This window comes from Phyllostomus hastatus, unplaced genomic scaffold (assembly GCF_019186645.2).
Source record: "Phyllostomus hastatus isolate PE091 unplaced genomic scaffold, TTU_PhHast_1.1 phas_scaffold_39, whole genome shotgun sequence".
Classification (NCBI taxonomy): Eukaryota; Metazoa; Chordata; class Mammalia; order Chiroptera; family Phyllostomidae; genus Phyllostomus; species Phyllostomus hastatus.
The window spans coordinates 21,178,602-21,197,534 of record NW_025334028.1 but is presented as its reverse complement, the minus strand read 5'-3'; the positions used below and the strand labels follow the sequence as shown (position 1 = coordinate 21,197,534).

The 18,933-nt window shown below is 34.8% G+C and overlaps 1 protein-coding gene across 1 annotated transcript in view; it reads left to right on the top strand.

The window, feature by feature from the left end:
• The window catches only part of STPG2 (sperm tail PG-rich repeat containing 2), a 170,515-nt gene that overhangs the window by 84,596 nt on the left and 66,986 nt on the right, over positions 1 to 18,933 (top strand). The window contains 2 exon segments of the mRNA XM_045820012.1: positions 12,196 to 12,355; positions 16,516 to 16,670. Of these exon segments, the coding sequence (XP_045675968.1) occupies positions 12,196 to 12,355; positions 16,516 to 16,670 (315 nt within the window).

Genomic DNA, 18,933 nt, shown 5'->3' with positions numbered 1-18,933 from the left:
AGGTTACTGCAGCCCTGGGCAATCTGTGTCCAAATTCCCTCTTCTTATAAGGATACTAGTCTTAGTGGATTCAGGCCAACCCTAAAGATTTCATTTTAACTTAATTACCTCTTCAAAGGCATTATCTCCAAATATGGTTACATTCTGAGGTACTGAGAGTTAGAACATTAATATGAATTTGGGGGGAACACAGTTCACCACATAACACTCCCAAAGCCTCACTAAATTAATAAGTAAAAGAATAAAAAGGTACAATACAACACAAAAAGAATGGGGGAGAAGAGATGATAATTGACAAAAGATTTTTAGTTTTTAAGCATTAAAAACTGATGGGCAAATAGGAACTATAAAAGCTGATGGGTAAAGGTTAAATGGTAGAATGGATAAAGCTGTTAAGTGAATACCTTAATGGGGTGAGGTATAAAGAAATCTAGTTCACATTATTGTACCTCGAAAAGCCCAGGAACATCAATTACTTTGGAAGGTGTCAGGTGGGACTGAAAACATCAGGATGGTGACAATATAGTTGAGAGGCAATACCTGTTGTAGGGAGGCAACTTTCTCATCCCCAGTCTAGGAGAAGATGTGTTCCCAGTCTCTTGGCAGAGAAATTAAGTGAGATAGTCACTGGACTTGGGGACACATATAGAAGAGGAAAGAGGTGATGTGAGAAACATGGAGGGTCTTTCTAGACTCCAGATTGGGGTTTCTACAATAAACACCACTTTCACCACTAAGAAAGAATCAGAGCTCCTTGGAGAAATGGCTGATTCCAGGTCTGGAACAGGAATAGCATATGATGCACTTGAAGCATCTTGTCATATCAGAGAGCAAGAAAGCTGTGAAAAGCTGTTAGGGTTGTATCAAAAAGATTGAGAGTCTCATTCAAATAGCTTCTCACTGACCCGACGGGATAATTTCAGCATCAATGGACAGTACACACCCGATGGGTTGAGATCATTTGAATATATTAAAATCCATGAGTTTAAAATTAGAATTTAAAACCTTACTGGTTAGTGTTGTAAGATGCAAGAGTCCAACTTAGTACTTCGAATCTTGTAAATAAGAGTAAAGAAAAGAAGAAACCCAAGCAATTTGTCTTGCTTTTCCTACATGAACTGTACCTTAGGGCAACTAAATAGTTGAAGGAAGTGCTATTTCAGCCAATAAATGAGAAAGAATGTTAGAATTATAATATCATTTTGGAAACCAAACAAATTACTACATCTAGTCAGTAATCATCTGCGGCTGCTGACATTGCAGAATGAGAGAATAAACTATTATAGGTGCCCCCTAGTAGAAATATGCAGCACCACCTATGAAGTAATCTTGCCTTTCCCCTTCACTTCACCCTGCCCAAAGAAAATTGAATTAGAATCTGATCAAGTCTTTATATCAAACTGCTAGTTTACAGGAAATACAAGGGATGGACACACAGATATTCAATCACAAAAATAAAAAGTATGGGAAACTCTAAAAACAATGTCTAATTCCAATGTCTAAAAACATTGGACAAAAACTTATCTTCTTCACCAAATAAATTAAAAGGAATAAAAGTAGTGGAAAAGAAATTTACAGATTACAAGAGTCTTAAAAACATTTAACCATTTGTAAGAATGAACTTTAACTGGCTTTGATTAAAGCACACAAATATATAATATTAATATATTTTAATATTTATTTATTTCTATATTATTATAGGTATGTTTAATGTATGCAAATTTGTGAGGAGTCATAAAAATTTGAACTCTGAACAATCAAGGAGTCAAATCATTGTTGATTTTTTAAGGTTTTGTGGTTATGTTAAAATGGTTTTGTGGTATATTCCTTATTTTTTAGAGATATATTATAAAGTATTTATTGATGGGATTATATGATATTTTGGATTTACCTCCTATATCTTTGGAGTGAGATTGAGAACACTGGTTGGATTAGGAAACAAATTTTGATGTAAGTTAAGGATTATTGACCCCAGGTGATGGGTATATGGGAATTTTTATATTATTCTTCATTTTTCTGTGTGTGTTTTTCAATTTTTCATAATTAAAAGTAAGACAGGAAGAAAATAGAGAGTTTAACTGAAAGTTTATATACAGAATGGGGAAAGAGTTTCAGGTATCTTTTCCATGCACCTAAAATGTCAAGCAGACTTGAGAAGACTGACGCTTGGGTGGTGGCCAATGCCAAGGTAAGTTGTGATTCCATCATAGCATGATGAAGTCCAATAGGTTTCATGTCAAATCTTTCTGGCAACTCTAGGGAACAATGGAAGTTATACAATCAGTGGGAAGTTATTGCAGCTGGGTGAGGCATGGCACTGTAAGTTTTAAACTGGTTTAGGCCTCAGTACTGATTGTACATTAGAAGCAACCAGGAAACTTTGGTTGTTTTTTAATTTTAATAATACCTGGACCTAATTTCCATTGGCTTTAATCTGAATGACGTAGAATGAGGCACTGTTATTCTGAAGACTCCCCAGAGAATTTTCTTGTGCAGCTTGGATTGAGAACCACTAATATAGCGTGAGCTTCTCAAAACAGAGCCCATGCCTTATTTATCACTGTATACCAGTACTTTGTACATAGTAAGCTTTTTAGTCCTTTTAATGAAAATAATAATCATTATAGATGGTGGCTGTGAGTTAGAGAAGTAAAGGAGAAACTGAATCGCTTTTCCTATTCCACCTAGTCTTTGCACACCATCTGATCAAATGAATGATTATACCCCAATGTTTAAAGAAAGAATCCCATTTTTATCAGGTTGTACATGAAAAGATGTCATAAACAATCATCCCTAATAATCTTTAACCTTTGTTCCCAGGGAATGCTCTCCAGATGTGGGCCTTCTTCCTTAGGATGAAGAAGCTGTAGTAGTCATGCGTTTGGGGTTTGATGCGGACCCCGGCTCGTGGGGTCCACGTCATTATGGATGAAATGAGACATTCACAGGGATCCGGTGGAGGAAAAGGGACAGCATGGCTTTTCTCTCAAGGGGGGCAAAAGCCTTAGCCCTTGCTTCAATGAGCTTTTATTGTCTTACTGGGCACATTACAAGAAAGTCCTCATTAACTAAGCACAGGTTTGCTTTAGGTGGTTACATTTTACAGAAAATGAAGGAGCCAATGCTGCTAATCACATCACAGAAGAAGGACATTTGCAAATGAAAAGGCAAAAGTAGTTGAACTGGTTACACTCATCCTTGGAAGGTTTAGCATGGATTTAAGAAGTTGCTTTGCAGTAAATGTCCTCAATTCAGGGTGAGGGAGTTTTAGCAAAAAGCAAGACTCATAGTGGCCTAGGTACATTGCAGGCCTGATTCCCCATGGGAGAACATATCTGTGGGCGTGGGTCCTGTGCATCTCTGAGTGGGAGCTGGGCCCATGCCACACAGAACAGTCTACTACAGGGTTGAGATTTTCATAATGCATGAGGATCATCTGTGAGGCTTGTTAAAAGTGTGGATTCCTGGACCCAACAGGATTTGGTTGACCAGATCTCAAATGAGAAACTGGGAGGCTGTGTATTTAAAAGTTGATACTAGTGCAGGTGGTCTGTTGATCACAATTTGAAAAAGCAGTATAAGCATCACAGCATTTTTAACCTGTGCCCAGGGTTTGGCCTTCTCCAGGCCTTTTTGCCTCTATGGTGTCCTAAGTGGGGACCTGTCTGTCAGTGGTCAGTGTTGCACATCCTATTTTGGAGCTTATTTTAAATTTGCTTATTAAACCCTAGGCATATGTTTTAGAAACAGGGACCTAATTTTACTGCTCTGTCTTATTTTAGTGAAGCAAAGTTTAGTAATACAAACTTTATGGAAAGAAGGGAGAAAAGGAAAAGGGAGCATTCATTGAGGGGATCAAGATTTCATTTTTGCTTTTATGAAAAAACGTTTCCCGAGACTATATTCACTTATCTCATTATTTACGATTAATTTTTCCCCTATAATCTCAGTATTGACCACTTATACAACTATTAAAAACAGTATAAACATAATCCCATTGTGTCAGTAGTTGGCTTTTTTTTTTTACCATACCTGCCTATACAGTGAGAAGATAGATACATATGTAACATTCAAGAAAATAGATTAACATTGTGTATTTGAAGGTACACTCTTTCCATATTTCTACATTTGATGTATATTTCATAGGTTTATACAAACACACAATTGTGTGGAAGTTTTTTTTTCTTCTAAACTTTCTACAAGTTTATAGATAAAAACAATCTTGCATGCCATAGCCAAAGTGCATCTTTTCGATTAGCCACCAAATAATGACATGAAGTGTTCATTTGAAACAATATAACAAGGACCTTTGCATAATTTTTTTGAATTTAACCTTTTATAAGAATAGGTACTTCTGTGTAAGAATATCTCCTAGAGGACTTTTTTTCAAATTGTTGCTAAAATGTGAACTTTAAGACATTTTACTAAAAATTATAAATGACTAATGCTCTTACTTGGAGCCACATGCTTTCCCAGTGTAACGTATCTCTAAATTCATGATATGGTCAGTAAAAGTAATAAGATTTAATGCATGTGTTTGTCTATTCACCAATTCTCCTGACAAACATTTACTGATCTAGGCACACTTCTATACCCTGACAATATAGCAGTGACCCAAACAAAAAAATAACTACCGTGGAGTTCACAACATGGCTGAAAATTGTATTTTGAGTAGTAAAAAAAATGTTTAGGTTAAAAAAGAGATAGGAAAGGGGAGCAGGAATTGTTTGGGCAAGGCAATGAAATTTAATATTGGAGGGGAAATGACATAGTGAGGAAGCAATCTTGAGTAGTGAGCTGATTGAAACGGAGAGAGCCCTGGGACTGTAGGAGGACATCCCAACAGAGAGAATGGCAAGCGCGCAGGCCTTGAGTACACACAAGCTGGATATTTTTGACAACAGAGTGAATGAAGTAGGGAGGCTAGTAGGAGATGAAGTTAGAATGATAGTAGTTTGAAGGTGAAATTCACATCGTAATAAGGACCTTGGTTTTTGCTCTAAGTGAGATTGGAACCCTAAGTGAGAAGGGGAGTGGTGCAGTCTGACTTGGGGTCTTAGCTGACTTCATCACTCGCTGCTGTTTTGAAAATGCAGACAGTGGACAAGGGTGGGGGCAGGGTGGACAGTTTTGAAGATTTCACAGTGACCTAGATAAGAAATGGTGGTTTGGATCAGGGTGGGTTTTGTGGAGGTGGAAAGAAGTGGTTTGATTTGGACATATAATGATAGAGGTGACAGGATTTGTTGATAGAATTTCATTATTTATCCAAATTGTAAGCTAAGTGTTTAATTCAAAAATAAAGGAATATTTCTTTCGAGCAAGAAGTAAGGGAGGTGATATATAAAGCAGAAGATTTGAATGTAACTTTTTACAATATAAAAGGTATTTTTAAGGTAATTAAAATATTTGATAATGAATAAATGAAGCTTCTTAATATATAATTAAATTGTGTTACTAAGATAATAAAAACTGAATCACAGTGTTTACTGATTAATTTTTATCTATGGTATAGTATCAAGTAAAAAGTTCAACATCTTACATCTTCTAACATTTGTAGTTAAAATAAAATATATTCTTAAGTTTATTTATTAGAAACAGAGCAGTCTATTGATTATAAGAAATTTGAAAGGCAGTAATTTTTTTTAGAACTGGTTGTATACATTTAAATGGAAGAAATATAGAAGACACTTTTATTCATTGTAATGTTTAATCTGGTGAAGAGCTAGATCTTTTTCTGAGCTCTATCAGTAGAGGGCAGCAAAGTTTCAAGCAGTGTGTTTTCAGGTTCCTGGAAAGCTTTGACAAGGAAATTTTTTTTTCCCCTTCTCTCCTCTTCCCTTCTCTTCCCTTCCCTTCCCTTCTCTTCTCTTCTCTTCTCTTCTCTTCTCTTCTCTTCTCTTCTCTTCTCTTCTCTTCTCTTCTCTTCTCTTCTCTCTCTTCTTTTCTTTATTTTTTTCTTTTCTTTTCTCTCATGAAATTTTTCCTGGCTTGCCTTTTAATGAAGTGCTTTGGTAATATCATATAGGAATTCACTTAAAAACCCTATAGCTTTGGTTCAGATATTTAGCCAACTGTTCCCTTCGGTGCTATGAATGCTTTCTTAATGAGAATATGTATTTTTTTCTTTCTATAATGATTTAGGGAGTACCAGGGCCTGGGAAATATGACATTAAGAGTCAATTTCAGAAGACTGAAAATATGGCACCAAATGTAAATGATACATCATGTGCTTTTCTTTCTCAATCCCAGGTAATGGTCTATAGTCATTTTCATAAGTAGAGTGTAATAGGTGTAATGTGATGCCAGCAACAAATTCAATGATGTTCAGGGAGATTATAAAAAGTTAAGTGATATTTAAGTAAATTGGAAATGCACATGGCCTGGGCAAATCATATTACCAAAAGATGTGGGTGAAATGCAATAAGATTATAATATTAGCAATACTATGCAAAAATGAATATTTGAATTGAAACCATGTATTAAACATTCTCTATTATGCAAATTTGCACATGCAAAAGTTAGGTTTGGCTTATACGAGATTTTAGCCCGAGTTTTTAAATATACTTTTTCAGTGAAGGTATGCAGTGTTAACGTGTAATCTGAGGATGTGCATTTCTTTCAGAGAAGGTTCTGAAGGCTCTCTGTGGAGCCAGGCCATAGGTCATGTCAACAACTGCCACAGGGGCCTTTGTTAACGATGCTAGAACCTATTCCACAGTAATCACTTCACACTCTTCAAGGTATCTAACGTATTTCCAAGGCAAGAACATTATAACACCAGTAAACCTTCATAATGGGGCAGCCTCTAGATCAATGCAGTTGCAGCATTTAGTCAACTGTGTTATGTATATATCTGATTATCTTGTTTAACTTGGGAAGGTGACTACTTTGATTTCATTGTACTTGAAGAGGTACCCCCTTGGAGACAAGCAGATAAATTAAATTGCAGGCATATTTTAAAGGTGTAATTAACATGACTTTTTTATTAAGTACATTTTATTGGTTATCCTATTAGAGTTGTCCCATTTTTTCTCTTTTGGCCCCCCTCTGCCTGGTATCCCCATTCACTTCAGCAATCCCCACCTTAGTTCACATCCATGGATTTTACATATGATCCATGAGTTCTTTGGCTCTTCCACTTCCCATACTATTCTTAACCCTCCCCTGTCTATCCCATACCCACCAGCCATGCTTCTTATTCCCTGTACCTTTTCCCCCATTTTCACTCTCCTCCTCCCCACTGATAATCCCCTGTGTGGTCTCCATTTCTGTGATTCTGTTCCTGTTCTAGTTGTTTGTTTAGTTTGTTTTTGTTGTTGATTTTAGGTTCAGTTGTTGACAGTTGTTATCACTTTGTTATCACTTTACTGTTCATAGTTCTGATTTCTTTTTCCTAGATAAGTCCCTTCAACATTTTGTATGACAAGGGCTTGATGATGATGAACTCCTTTAGTTTTACCTTGTCTGGGAAGCACTTTATCTGCCCTTCGATTCTAAATGATAGCTTTTTTGGATAGTAATCTTGGATGTAGGTCCTTGCTTTTTATCTCTTTGAATACTTCTTGCCAGTCCCTTCTTGTCTATAAACTTTCTTTTAAGAAATCAGCTGATAGTCTTAGGGGAACTCCTTTGTAGGTAACTCTTTTTTTCTCTTGCTGCTTTTATGATTCTCTCTTTATCTTTAGCCTTTGGCATTTTAATTGTGATGTGTCTTGGTGTGGTCCTCTTTGAGTCTAACTTGTTTGGGATTCTCTGAGCCTCTGAGCTTCCTGGACTTGTATGGCTATTTCCTTCACCAAATTGGGGATTTTTTTTTCATTGTTATTTTAAAAAGATTTTCATTTTGTTGCTCTTCCTTTCATTCTTCTGGCACCTCTACAATTTGGATGTTTGTAAGTTTAAAGTTGTACCAGAGGTTCCTAAGTCTCTCTTTGTTTGTTTGTTTTGTTGTTTTTTTGAATTCTTATTTCTTCTTTCTCTCTGGTTGACTGCTTATTTCTTGCTTTTGTTCTAAATTGTTTGTTTGATTCCAGCTTCCTTCTCTTTACTGTTGGTTTCCTGTATATTTTCCTTTATTTCACTTTGTAAAGGCTTCACTTCTTCCTTTATTTTGTGCCACACCCAATCCTTTCTCTGTGCATCCTGCATCCTAATCATCAGTGCCTTGAACTCTGCATCTGATACATTGGCTATCTCCATGTCATTTAGTTCTTTTTCTGGAATTTTGATCCGGTCCTTCATTTGGACCTTATCTCCCTTTCTCTTCCTTTTGGCAGCCTCCAAGTGTTTCTGTGTATTAGGTAGAGCTGCTTTGATTCCCATGCCTGATGCATTTGTTATGTTGTGAGGGGTGGAGCCTTAGTTATTCCCCAGGGTGAGGCAGCACACTTCACCACTTTGTGATGCTGTATGTGGGGGAGGGTCAGAGAGGGAACACTGTCACACACTTGGCTCTGGGGTTTCCCGTCACTTTCCCCAGTTCCCATAAGCATCTGGCACCCTTTTAGTTGCTGCTTTGGTCCTGACTGCCAGAGTGGGTGGGTTTGCAGATGTTCTAGGAAACTGTGGGCCTTTTACATGGACTGTCCTGACAGACTGGTGGTTTCTTCCCCCATGCGGCCCTCCACTAGTTTACACCCAAAGGTTATGAGGCTTTATTCTCCCATTGCTGAAACCCTGGGCTGTGTGGTCAGGGGCTGAGATAGCTCACTCCCTGGTTGACCTTCCTAGTTTTTATCCCCCTCATGTCAATGTGGGAGCACCCCTTCCATGGACCACCATCGCAGCTGCCTCGCCACACCACACCATGTCCTCTCTGCTTCTCTTACCTGTCTGGATGAATGTTTGTTCTTTAAATCCTTGCTTGTTAGACTTCCATACAGTTCAATTTTCTGGCAGTTCTGGCAGGTTTTTTTTTGGTTTTAGATTGGTTGTTACCCTTCTTATGGTTGTGTGAGGAGGTGAATCAAGTCTACCTATGCCTTCACCTTGGCCAGAAGTCATAATTAATGACTTTTTAATGGGTTATATGTTGTGGTGAGGGACTTAGAATCAAGAATGAATATCATGTTTCATCTTGAGCAACTTGATGGTACAGTAACTTCACAAAATGAATGTGGAGGAATAGGATGTTATGTATGTGTGTACCCTTGATTTTTAAAAACATAATTTTATAGCTAAAACTCTCAGTTTTTATCATTTTTCTGTTCAACCAAATGTTTTTCTAATTTGATATCTCTTGGCACCAGTTATATTATATATATTTTTTCAGAAATGGAGTAGAATATGATATTGATTTTGTTTATAGGGGATGATGAAGAAAAGGGTAATGGTCCTGGGGAGAGAGATGTGCAGGAGTTAAAACCAACAGAGATGCTGCTAGGGGTAGTGTCAGTGTTTAGTTGAATATGAACAGATATACTAGAAAAAATGATAATGTGATTAAGAAGGTGGACTTGGACTTAAGACAATTTTTGGTTTATAGGTATAAGACAGATTATGTTTGTGAGATACTTATTTAGTTACTGATTTAAAGAATTGTCTGGTGTATTATCTAAATGTATTATATTTCCTTGTATCTTCCACTATTAATCTTGAAAATAAGGTTTTCTTTATAACAATGCTCTTTGTCTTGCTGTGTATTAGAAACATCTGGGGAATTTTAATACCTTCTAATAGCGTGGTGCCGTCTTCCTGCTCTCCTAAAGATTTATTCAGTTAGTCTAGAATAGGGCCCAGGCATCGGTATTTTTTTTAACTTCTCAGTAATTCTATATGCAGCCAGGGTACTATCATTTTAAAAAGATTATATTCAGCATCTAAATAATACATAGTATTTAGGAGAAAAGTTTAGAGAGTTGTTTTTTTTACTTCCATTAAATATTTGTTTTTTTACTAGTGTTAAGATTTACTTACTGAATATAATGTAAAAGGGCACATATAATATATTACCTCTTGTGTTAAGAAGGAAGGGGAAATAAGAAACATACATGTAATTGTTCATCTTTATATAAATACATTAAGGATAAGTCAGAAAACAATGAAGCTGGTTAGCTGCAAGGGATGGTGAGGGTATGGATGGAATCACTGGCATACTCCAGTCATTTCTACTTGCTTAGAGGAACCAACTGTGCATTTTTTCAGTTTCGCATGTTGGTTGACGTTATGCGGTAGAGTGAAATTAGCCACAATGGGGTGTGCTTATACCATGGAAATTTGCAAATATTATAAATTTGGACATCTTCCCCCTACCCCTCCTGCCCCAGGGGCACAACATCCACATGGTGGAAGGAAAATGAGAGGAAGCACCACTTTTTTTAGTATACTTTTTAAAATGTGTATTTGTCTTTTGGAAGCATGTCCGTGTTCCATATATCCAAAAATAAAAATAAATCAATAATTGGAAAAGTTAAAAAAAGCAACCTAAAACTGAAAGCAAATGGAAACAAAAGAACCATTGTATTTCAAATATATACCCTTACCCACACTGAAGGTGGGGACAAAGAATAATCCAGGTAACCACAGTATTTGATCAGTCTTGGCTAGGATGGAGTGGGGGTATAGTGAGTACAAGAATTCAAACAAATTCTGAATTCTTTATAGTAGGTTGGTTTGTTGTAATAGTACAGGTAAGGCAATCATGAAACCACTTTAGATATATTACAAGGTTGGGCTAAAATGTTGATATTGGGAGCCAGGGTTTTCACTGTGGAAGAAGGTACATACAAATATGGATTGGGAGAGGTTAAAAAGAACCTTGTGGGACAGATGTGAATTGAAAGTTTTGATGTAAACTTATGATTTAAATGTATATATGTATACATGTGTGTATATTATATATAAGCACATGCATACATGTAATACACATGTAATATGTCTCTCTATGTATATTTATGTGTATAGATATAACAATAGATATATAGATATGTATTCTAGCTTTGTCTGCTAACTGAGCCAAGAATCACAGACTCTGTAGAGTAGGGGGAAGATGAACCTATAACATCTTGATTAGTCAGAAAGTAAGAAATATATGTATTTATGAAAAGATGAGCACATATCATAAAAACACATGAAACAACTTGAAGGACCCCCTACTGGTAAAAATAACAGTAATTAATTATAAATAATTCAAAATGGTATTCATGAATCTATATGGATAATAGACAAATAAATAGGTAGGCAGATAAATAAATAGATAGTTGGGAGAAAAGGGAGGACTCTTACTTTCAGTAGAATGCTGAGTGTTAATTGATACATGTAGATGGAGTGTTGGATGTCATAAAAATTAAAATCACCTGTGAGGTCCAGAGGAATTAGTATACATCCAGAGAAAATACTCTGAGAAAGGCACATCACACATTTAGTATTCTGTCTGGAAATACATGACCTGAATATAATTATGAGGGAGTACCAACCAAAGAAGGCTTTATTTTTATAAAAGGAGGTGCTATATTCTACCAAAGTCTCAATACACAAACGAGAGCTATAGAAATGTTCCTACATTAAAGGAAAATAAAAGCAATATGTAACCTGAGACTAAATTATGTACTGAAAGGGAAAAATGCTGTAGAGGCATTATTAGATCAACTGATATATTTGGAATATGAATGGGAGATTAGATAAAATTATTATATCATTCATAAATTTACTGAAGTTGATAACTGTATTTCAGATATGTAGAAAATATCCCTACTTTTAGTAAACACATACCAAACTATTTAGGGATAAAGGACCATGACATATATAACTTTTCATTTAATGGTTCTATATATGTGTGTATGTGTGTGCATATATAGAGACAGAAAGGGAAGAATGGACAGAGAGAAAGAGATACAAACAGAGAGAGTGGTCAACCAAAAAAAAAAAAAGCAAATGGCAATGTATGTTAATAGATGATTCTGGGCCACACCCTATCATTGAGAATCTCGTATAGAGATAATTTCTTTCAAAAAGTCTATCTGGCATAGTAGGGTACCTAATGCATTGCTATATTAATATATAGAGGATTTTGCTAAAAGGTATATATTTTATGTTTTGATAGGTACCAGATCTTAACTCATCTACATTTTTTTCACTCCATTAAGAAATAAATTGAGCCCTAGGTATTATATTACCGAGAAGGCAGCTTTTAACTCATGAAGTATCAACATGCACAATAGTTCCTCATTGACATATTTTCCCATTCTTTGATAGAGATTCACACCTGTGAAGTCAACCACCCCAGGTCCTGGCACATATAATGAACCTCGAACTGCTTTCAAATCCTTGAAGAAAACATCAACATTTAAAAATACTCCATTTGGTCAAAGTGCTGCTCGATTCACACAAGGCTCCAAGGCAGAGAAAATACCAGGTTGTCAATGAATCCACACATTATTGCCTTTTAGTTTTATGTAACTTAATGTTCTTAGCAAGATGGATGCATCAGAGAGTACAGTCTTTTTTGTTGTTCTATGGTTGGTGTTGTCATTTTATGTCTACAATACTTTTTAAAAAATATTAACTATAAACTAAACACAGATAGATAAAAATACCATAATTTTGGTAAGATTTTGACTTGACATGTCACATATCTTAATTTGTAATTTTCTGTTATTTCCTTTTATTCAGGGAATTTCTTGGTTTTCTCTTGGTAGATACATATATGCACTTTATTATGAAAAAGCCAGCACTTTTTAAAATTTCACTTACTTATTCAACAAATATTAATTGTGTGCCTTCTCTGAATCTGGCACTTTCTGGGTAATATATCAGGGAGTAAAGGAAGTAAAAAAAATCTGGGGGAGACCTTTTTCTTTAAGTGAGAGATTTTATGAAATTCCATCTTTCTGAGAGTTTAGGGTCATCTAGCCAAACTCTGGTTTTGAACTTTGCCTTCAGGCCATTTTTTTGCTCTGAGAGCTTTTTGTTGTATGGGGAGACTGAGAATGGAAACCAGTTTTACTTTCAAACCCAGAAACTCTTGATTCCTTTTTATTTCATGTAAATTCTGCTTAAAAACTGAAGAGTTTTAGCTCATGTCTTTCTATCTATACCTTTGCATACACAGCTGAAAGCAGCTAGTTGGCACTTTTGATATTTATTTCAGAAATTTCCTTACCTAGAACCTACTAATTTGTTAGGCATTTTCTTCATTATCTCAAGCATTAATTTTGTTACAATTTCTGCCATTATATGATACAAATTATCTTTTCTCCAACCTTCAGTAACATTTCATTACTGCCTTTTAAGCCATCACCAACTGTCTCCTAAGTCTTGAAGTTATTTCAGCTTCTGGCCCCATTGCCTTATCCCAAACCATTGCAACAAGTTTTGCTATGGCGATTTGTTATAGTAATACTGTACTTCTCATACACAAGTGCTTACTGCTCATGCCGTAGAGAGGTTGAGTCTTATTCTTCTCCCCATCAATCTTGGCTAGCCTGGTGGCTTTCCACAGTGAGTGACAGTCTAGCACTTCTTAGGTGAAATTACATGCTTTGCAGCATAAACCTGTGTCTGTTGAAATAGTTGGTATTGGAGGCCTGAGCCTCTATGTGTCAGTCTAACAGTGTCATTCAGATGAGGTTGCACATAGGTGCTTGGCTTTATCATGAATCTGAAATCCAAATTTTTTCTAAATATGAATTTATTGAGTGACCCAACTGCCTTCAAACTGGGTCTTGTTTTCAACTTGATAGTTCAGTGTATGATGAATTAAAGTATTATAAATTCCCCAAGGGTTAGTTTATTTGTAAAGGATAAACTTGAATTATGATTACCTCTAAAATCTCATTCTGCTTCTTATTTTAAGAATCAGTGAGAATGGCCTTCATGGAATTTTGTGCTCCTTTTTTCTTTATGTAGATATTAGAACTCAGTAATGAATTGCAATCAGAGCAAGTTAGAAGGCACCTCTAAACTGTATAGCTCTGGGATTTCTGGGTATTTCTATACTTAATGACTGGAAAATTAATATGGAAAACCTCTACTATGACAAAATATATGATCAAGATCACTTTTTGAATCAGAAGCTTAATAAAATAGTACCTGATGTACATGCCTTGATGTCTCCTATATTTAAGTAGTTAAGCTCACTTATAATGTGTTATGTTATCCTCTTATGCAGGAGAGATTTGAAGTATTTGTCTTTTAAACATCTTAAGTGGTGGCCCAAATAGTTTTCATTACTTTTTCCTAAACATCACTAGTGGAGGAATTTTGGAAATTAGATTTTCTGAGAGTTGGCACAATAGAACTTTGGGTAGAGACTTTTGGTGAGTAGACTTTAGAATTGTAATATTTGAAAAACAGAATAATTTATGGGCAACTTCCTTGAAAAAAAACCCCTATATATATCAGGAGTATAGAGGATTTGATTATAAGAATGATTTGATCACATTTAATCTTGAAGGAAACTAAAGTATTCCAAAGTATCCACTTGTCGACTGTTTCCCACCTACAGTGAGGAAGGAGATGTACCAGAATATAAATCAGCAATCTCCACAGAAAAAGACTGGTTACAAAATGCTTAGTAAAATATTCAGTGTAACATTTAGTTGTAAGCTCCTTTTCTTTTTTCTTTACTTTAGATTGTTGGACAGGCAACAGTCCACAAACCACATTTTAAATAGCACTTTTCTAGTCAATTCATATTATCTTCAGACAAGAACTTGAAACCCAGAAAAACAAGACCTTAAGTGATGTTTCGTAATCTATTCAGATGCAGAGCTCATTTTGTAGAATTCAAATAACATGAGTATGACCAAGTCAAGCGTTCTTTCAAGTACATCATACTGCATTATAATATACTTGCTGCTCACTGGAACTGATTTTTTAAAAAATACTGAATTATAAAACATATACAAATAAGCATTTTTTGATTTGTGGTTGGGAATTCATATATGTGAAAGGCTGGCTTACGTTATACACACACAGATTTTTGACTGTGTGGGGGTCAGTGCCCTTAACCCAGCCCGGCATTGGGTAGGCTGTATTTATTTCAAATTAAATTTTTTTTCAGTGGCATAAAAAGATGCTTGTATTATTTGAACTAAAAGAAAGAAATGTTATTCTCTCAGATTGCCACTGTAGAAAAAATTCCTGGTAATAAAAAAAATATGCACTAAAAGCTAAAAGGCACAAAATTAAAATAACTGCTGTGATAGGGAGAGTAGATGATAGATAATTTTTTTCAAATTGATTTTTGATGCTCCTTCATCAACTTTTCAATACTTTTTGGCATCAGGAATTTCCTTCATTCTTTCTTTGATTGAGGTATAATTTACCCAATAAAAATAATTCATTTTAAGTACAGTTTGATGCATTTTGGTAAATGTATATAGTCAGGTAACTACCACTGCAATCAAGTTTTGAAACATTGCCATAATTTTTAAAAAGTTCTCTTACAGCCCTTTACAGTTAATCTCTATTCCCATTCCTGGTTCCAGGCAACTGTTTTAGTGTTATGGTTTTGCATTTTTTAATTGTTGTTCTGTTACAGTTGTCCCAATGTACCCTGCTGCTTTCTACTGCCCCACTAGTCACCTACCCCCCGCTCCCATAGTCAATCCCACCCTGTTGTCCATGTCATAGGGTCATTTATAACTGTTCCTAGATTAGCTCCTTTCTCTTCTTTCTTCCTTTATCCCCCTCCCCTCTTCCATCAGGTCCTTGTTGGATTGTTTCTTGTTTCCTTCCTTGCCTCTGGTTCTATTTTGCTCATTTATTTGTTTTGTTCATTAGTTCCCTTTTATAGGTGAGATCGTATGGTATTTTTATTTCACTGCCTGGCTTATTTCACTTAGCATAATGCTCTCCAGGTCCATACATGCTGTTGTGAAGGGTAGGAGCTCCTTCTTTCTTTCTGCTGCATAGTATTCCATTGTGTAAATGTACCATAGTTTTCTGACCCACTCATTTACTGATGGTCACTTAAGCTGTTTCCAGCATATGACTATCGTAAATTGTGCTGCTATGAACATTGGGGTGCATAAGTTCTTTTGAATTGGTGTTTCAGGATTCTTAGAGTATATTACCAGCAGTGGAACTGCTGGGTCAAAAGGCAGTTCTATTTTTAGTTTTTTGAGGAAATTTTCATACTGTTTTCCAAAGTGGCTGTACTAGTCTGATAATTTCATATAAATGGAATCATCTACTCTTCATGATTTTACATCTGTCTTCTTTCACTTAGTATGAGGTTCATTTATGTTGATGTAGTTTTTTTTCCTTTTTATCACTGAGTAGTTTTCCATTGTTTGGGTGGAGCACATTTTGTTTATCTATTCACCAGATGATGGACATTTGGGTAGTTATTTTTCTCTTGGGAAAGTACCCAGGAGTAGAATTTCTGGGTCATATGGTAAGCATATATTTAACTTCATAAAAAGCCGAGAAATTATTTTTCAAAGTGATATATCATTTTGCATTCTGCTAGTAATATATGGGAGTTCTTTCTAAAAAAATAATTTAAAGTTATTCTTGTTAAAAATTTAAAAGCATATTTATTCTTATATATTATATTCATAATTTTAGGCCCTGGGTTTTATAATATCCTCAACAATACTATCACCGACAACGTTAGCAATAAGCGCTCAAAGAGACAGAGAAAAAGTGCATTCAAGTCTTCTGTTCCTCGGACTTCCTTCTTGGATCGGAAAGAAAGTTTTATTAGTCGTGTTCGTTGTCAGGTAACATGTGGAAATCAAAATCATTTTCCCTATATCTAACACCAATAATTTAGGGTTAAAAAATTTTGCATGTGATATACATGCATCATTATTATAATCATAATATATGATTATTATTGAAGTTATTTATATGATAAATTATGGTATAAGAATTAAAATTTAGTACATAGCTGTATTTGCAATTTTTTTTTTAAAAAAACAGATCTTATCCTTTATGTCTTTGAGTATCTGATATTTACTTCTTTGAATGCTGATCTTCATCTTAAGATTGCTCCACTGTTCTCTGAGTGTATATTTAGGTCTCTTTAAATGCTTTGCACCTTTATAATTTTTGTGTAGAAACCTCACATCTTATTAGATTTATTCTTCAGTATATGATGTTTTTACTTGTATTGGAAATGGTACCTTTGAAGTATTTGCAGTGTTTAGCTCTCTGTTTTTGGTATAAATAAATATAACAGTCTTTATTAAACATTTGCTTTACCAAATCTTTATTAAAGATTTGCTTTATCCATACTTCTTGCTAAATTAAATGATTGATTTTGCTAATGTATTGCTAGTTTTTAAAAAATTTGCCTTATTCCATCTGTGAATGGCAGTATTTTTCTTCAATCATTTTGTCTTTTATATATAGAGTTTGCCTTAATGAACATTTTTACCCCAGAACAAAGCTTAAGAATATTCATAGGAATTAAAAAATACTAGCACCTGACAAGGTAAAATTCACAGGATGTCATATATAATTTTTAAAAAATTAATGGCCATGCAAAGAAGAAGAAAAATACAATCAAGAATGAGGGGAAAAGAAACCAGTAGAAAGAGACCCAGATTGCAATGCAATGCAGCCATTGTAGAAAACAGTATGGAAAACCAACAAAACTGATGGTTGCCAGATGGGAGGGGCTTGGGTGGAATGGGTGTAAAAGGTGGAGGGATTAAGAAGTACAAATTGGCAGTTACAAAATGGACATTGGTATGTAAAGTACAGCATAAAGAATATGTCAATAGTATTTCAATAACTTTGTATGTTATCTGGTGGGTACTGGAGTTATTGTGGGATTATTTCACAAGTTACATAAATATCTAACAACCATGTTGTATGTCTGAAACTAATAGAATATTAAATGTTAATTTTAATTGAAAAATTTAAAAAGAGACTAAAATCACACAAATGCTAAAATTAGTGAACAAGGGCATTAAACAGTTATTATAACTAAATTCCATATGTTCAAGAAGGTAGAAGAAAAAATTGAGCATATTAAGTAGAGAAATAGCACAAATAAAAAGACAGGAATTGAAGTTCTAGAGATGGAAATTATAACACTTGAAAAAGAGTACAGTGTGTGATTAATGAAAAGATTAGACAGTTCAGCAGAAAAGATTAATGAACCTGAAGATAGTAATAGAAACTATCTAAAATGAAATACAGTTAGAAAAAAACAAAAAGAAATGAATAAAGTATCAGTGAATCTTGGGACAATTTGAATTGGCCTAATACATGATAATTAGAGTCCTTGAAGGAAATAAAGATTGTGGGGCATGCAAAATATGTTAAGAAAAACTGGCTGAAAAATTTGAAACTTGATGAGTACTAAAACCTCACATATCCATGAAACTAAACAAATACACAGAACAAAAGACATCAAGGAAATTATTCCAAGCTACATTATAATCAAATTGACTTAAAAGGTAAAAAAAAAGTATTAAAAGCAGTCAGAGAAAAAGGATCTATAACATTACAAGAGGGACAAAGTTAATAATGACAGTATGTTTCTTGTTGGAAATGAGGAAAGTCAGAATACAGCAGTGCAACATCTTTAAAGAACTGAAATAAAACAATTATTCAACCCATAATTACAGAGCAGGTTGAAGTACCTTTCAAAAATGAAAACAAAATGAAAACCTTTCAAATATATGAAAGCTGAAATAATTCACCCTCCAAAGACTTGCAGTATAACAAATGTTTAAGGAAAACCTCCAGGCAGAGGAAAATGTTACCAGATAGAAGCTGGGTCTATATAAAATAATTCAGAGTATCAAAGATGATAGTTATGTGTATAAATATAAAGTCTTTTGTTGGGTTTCTTATTTCCTTGAAAGCAAAACATCTTACATGTTTTTGATTTGCTAATAATTTACCTTCACAAAAGTTAGAGGAAGGTATGAGAGGACCTCCTATTCTCAACTTCATTTTAATAAGGCAGATAACTTATTTATGAAATAGAAGGGAAGAATTGTTTTACAAATAGTGATCATGTTATAC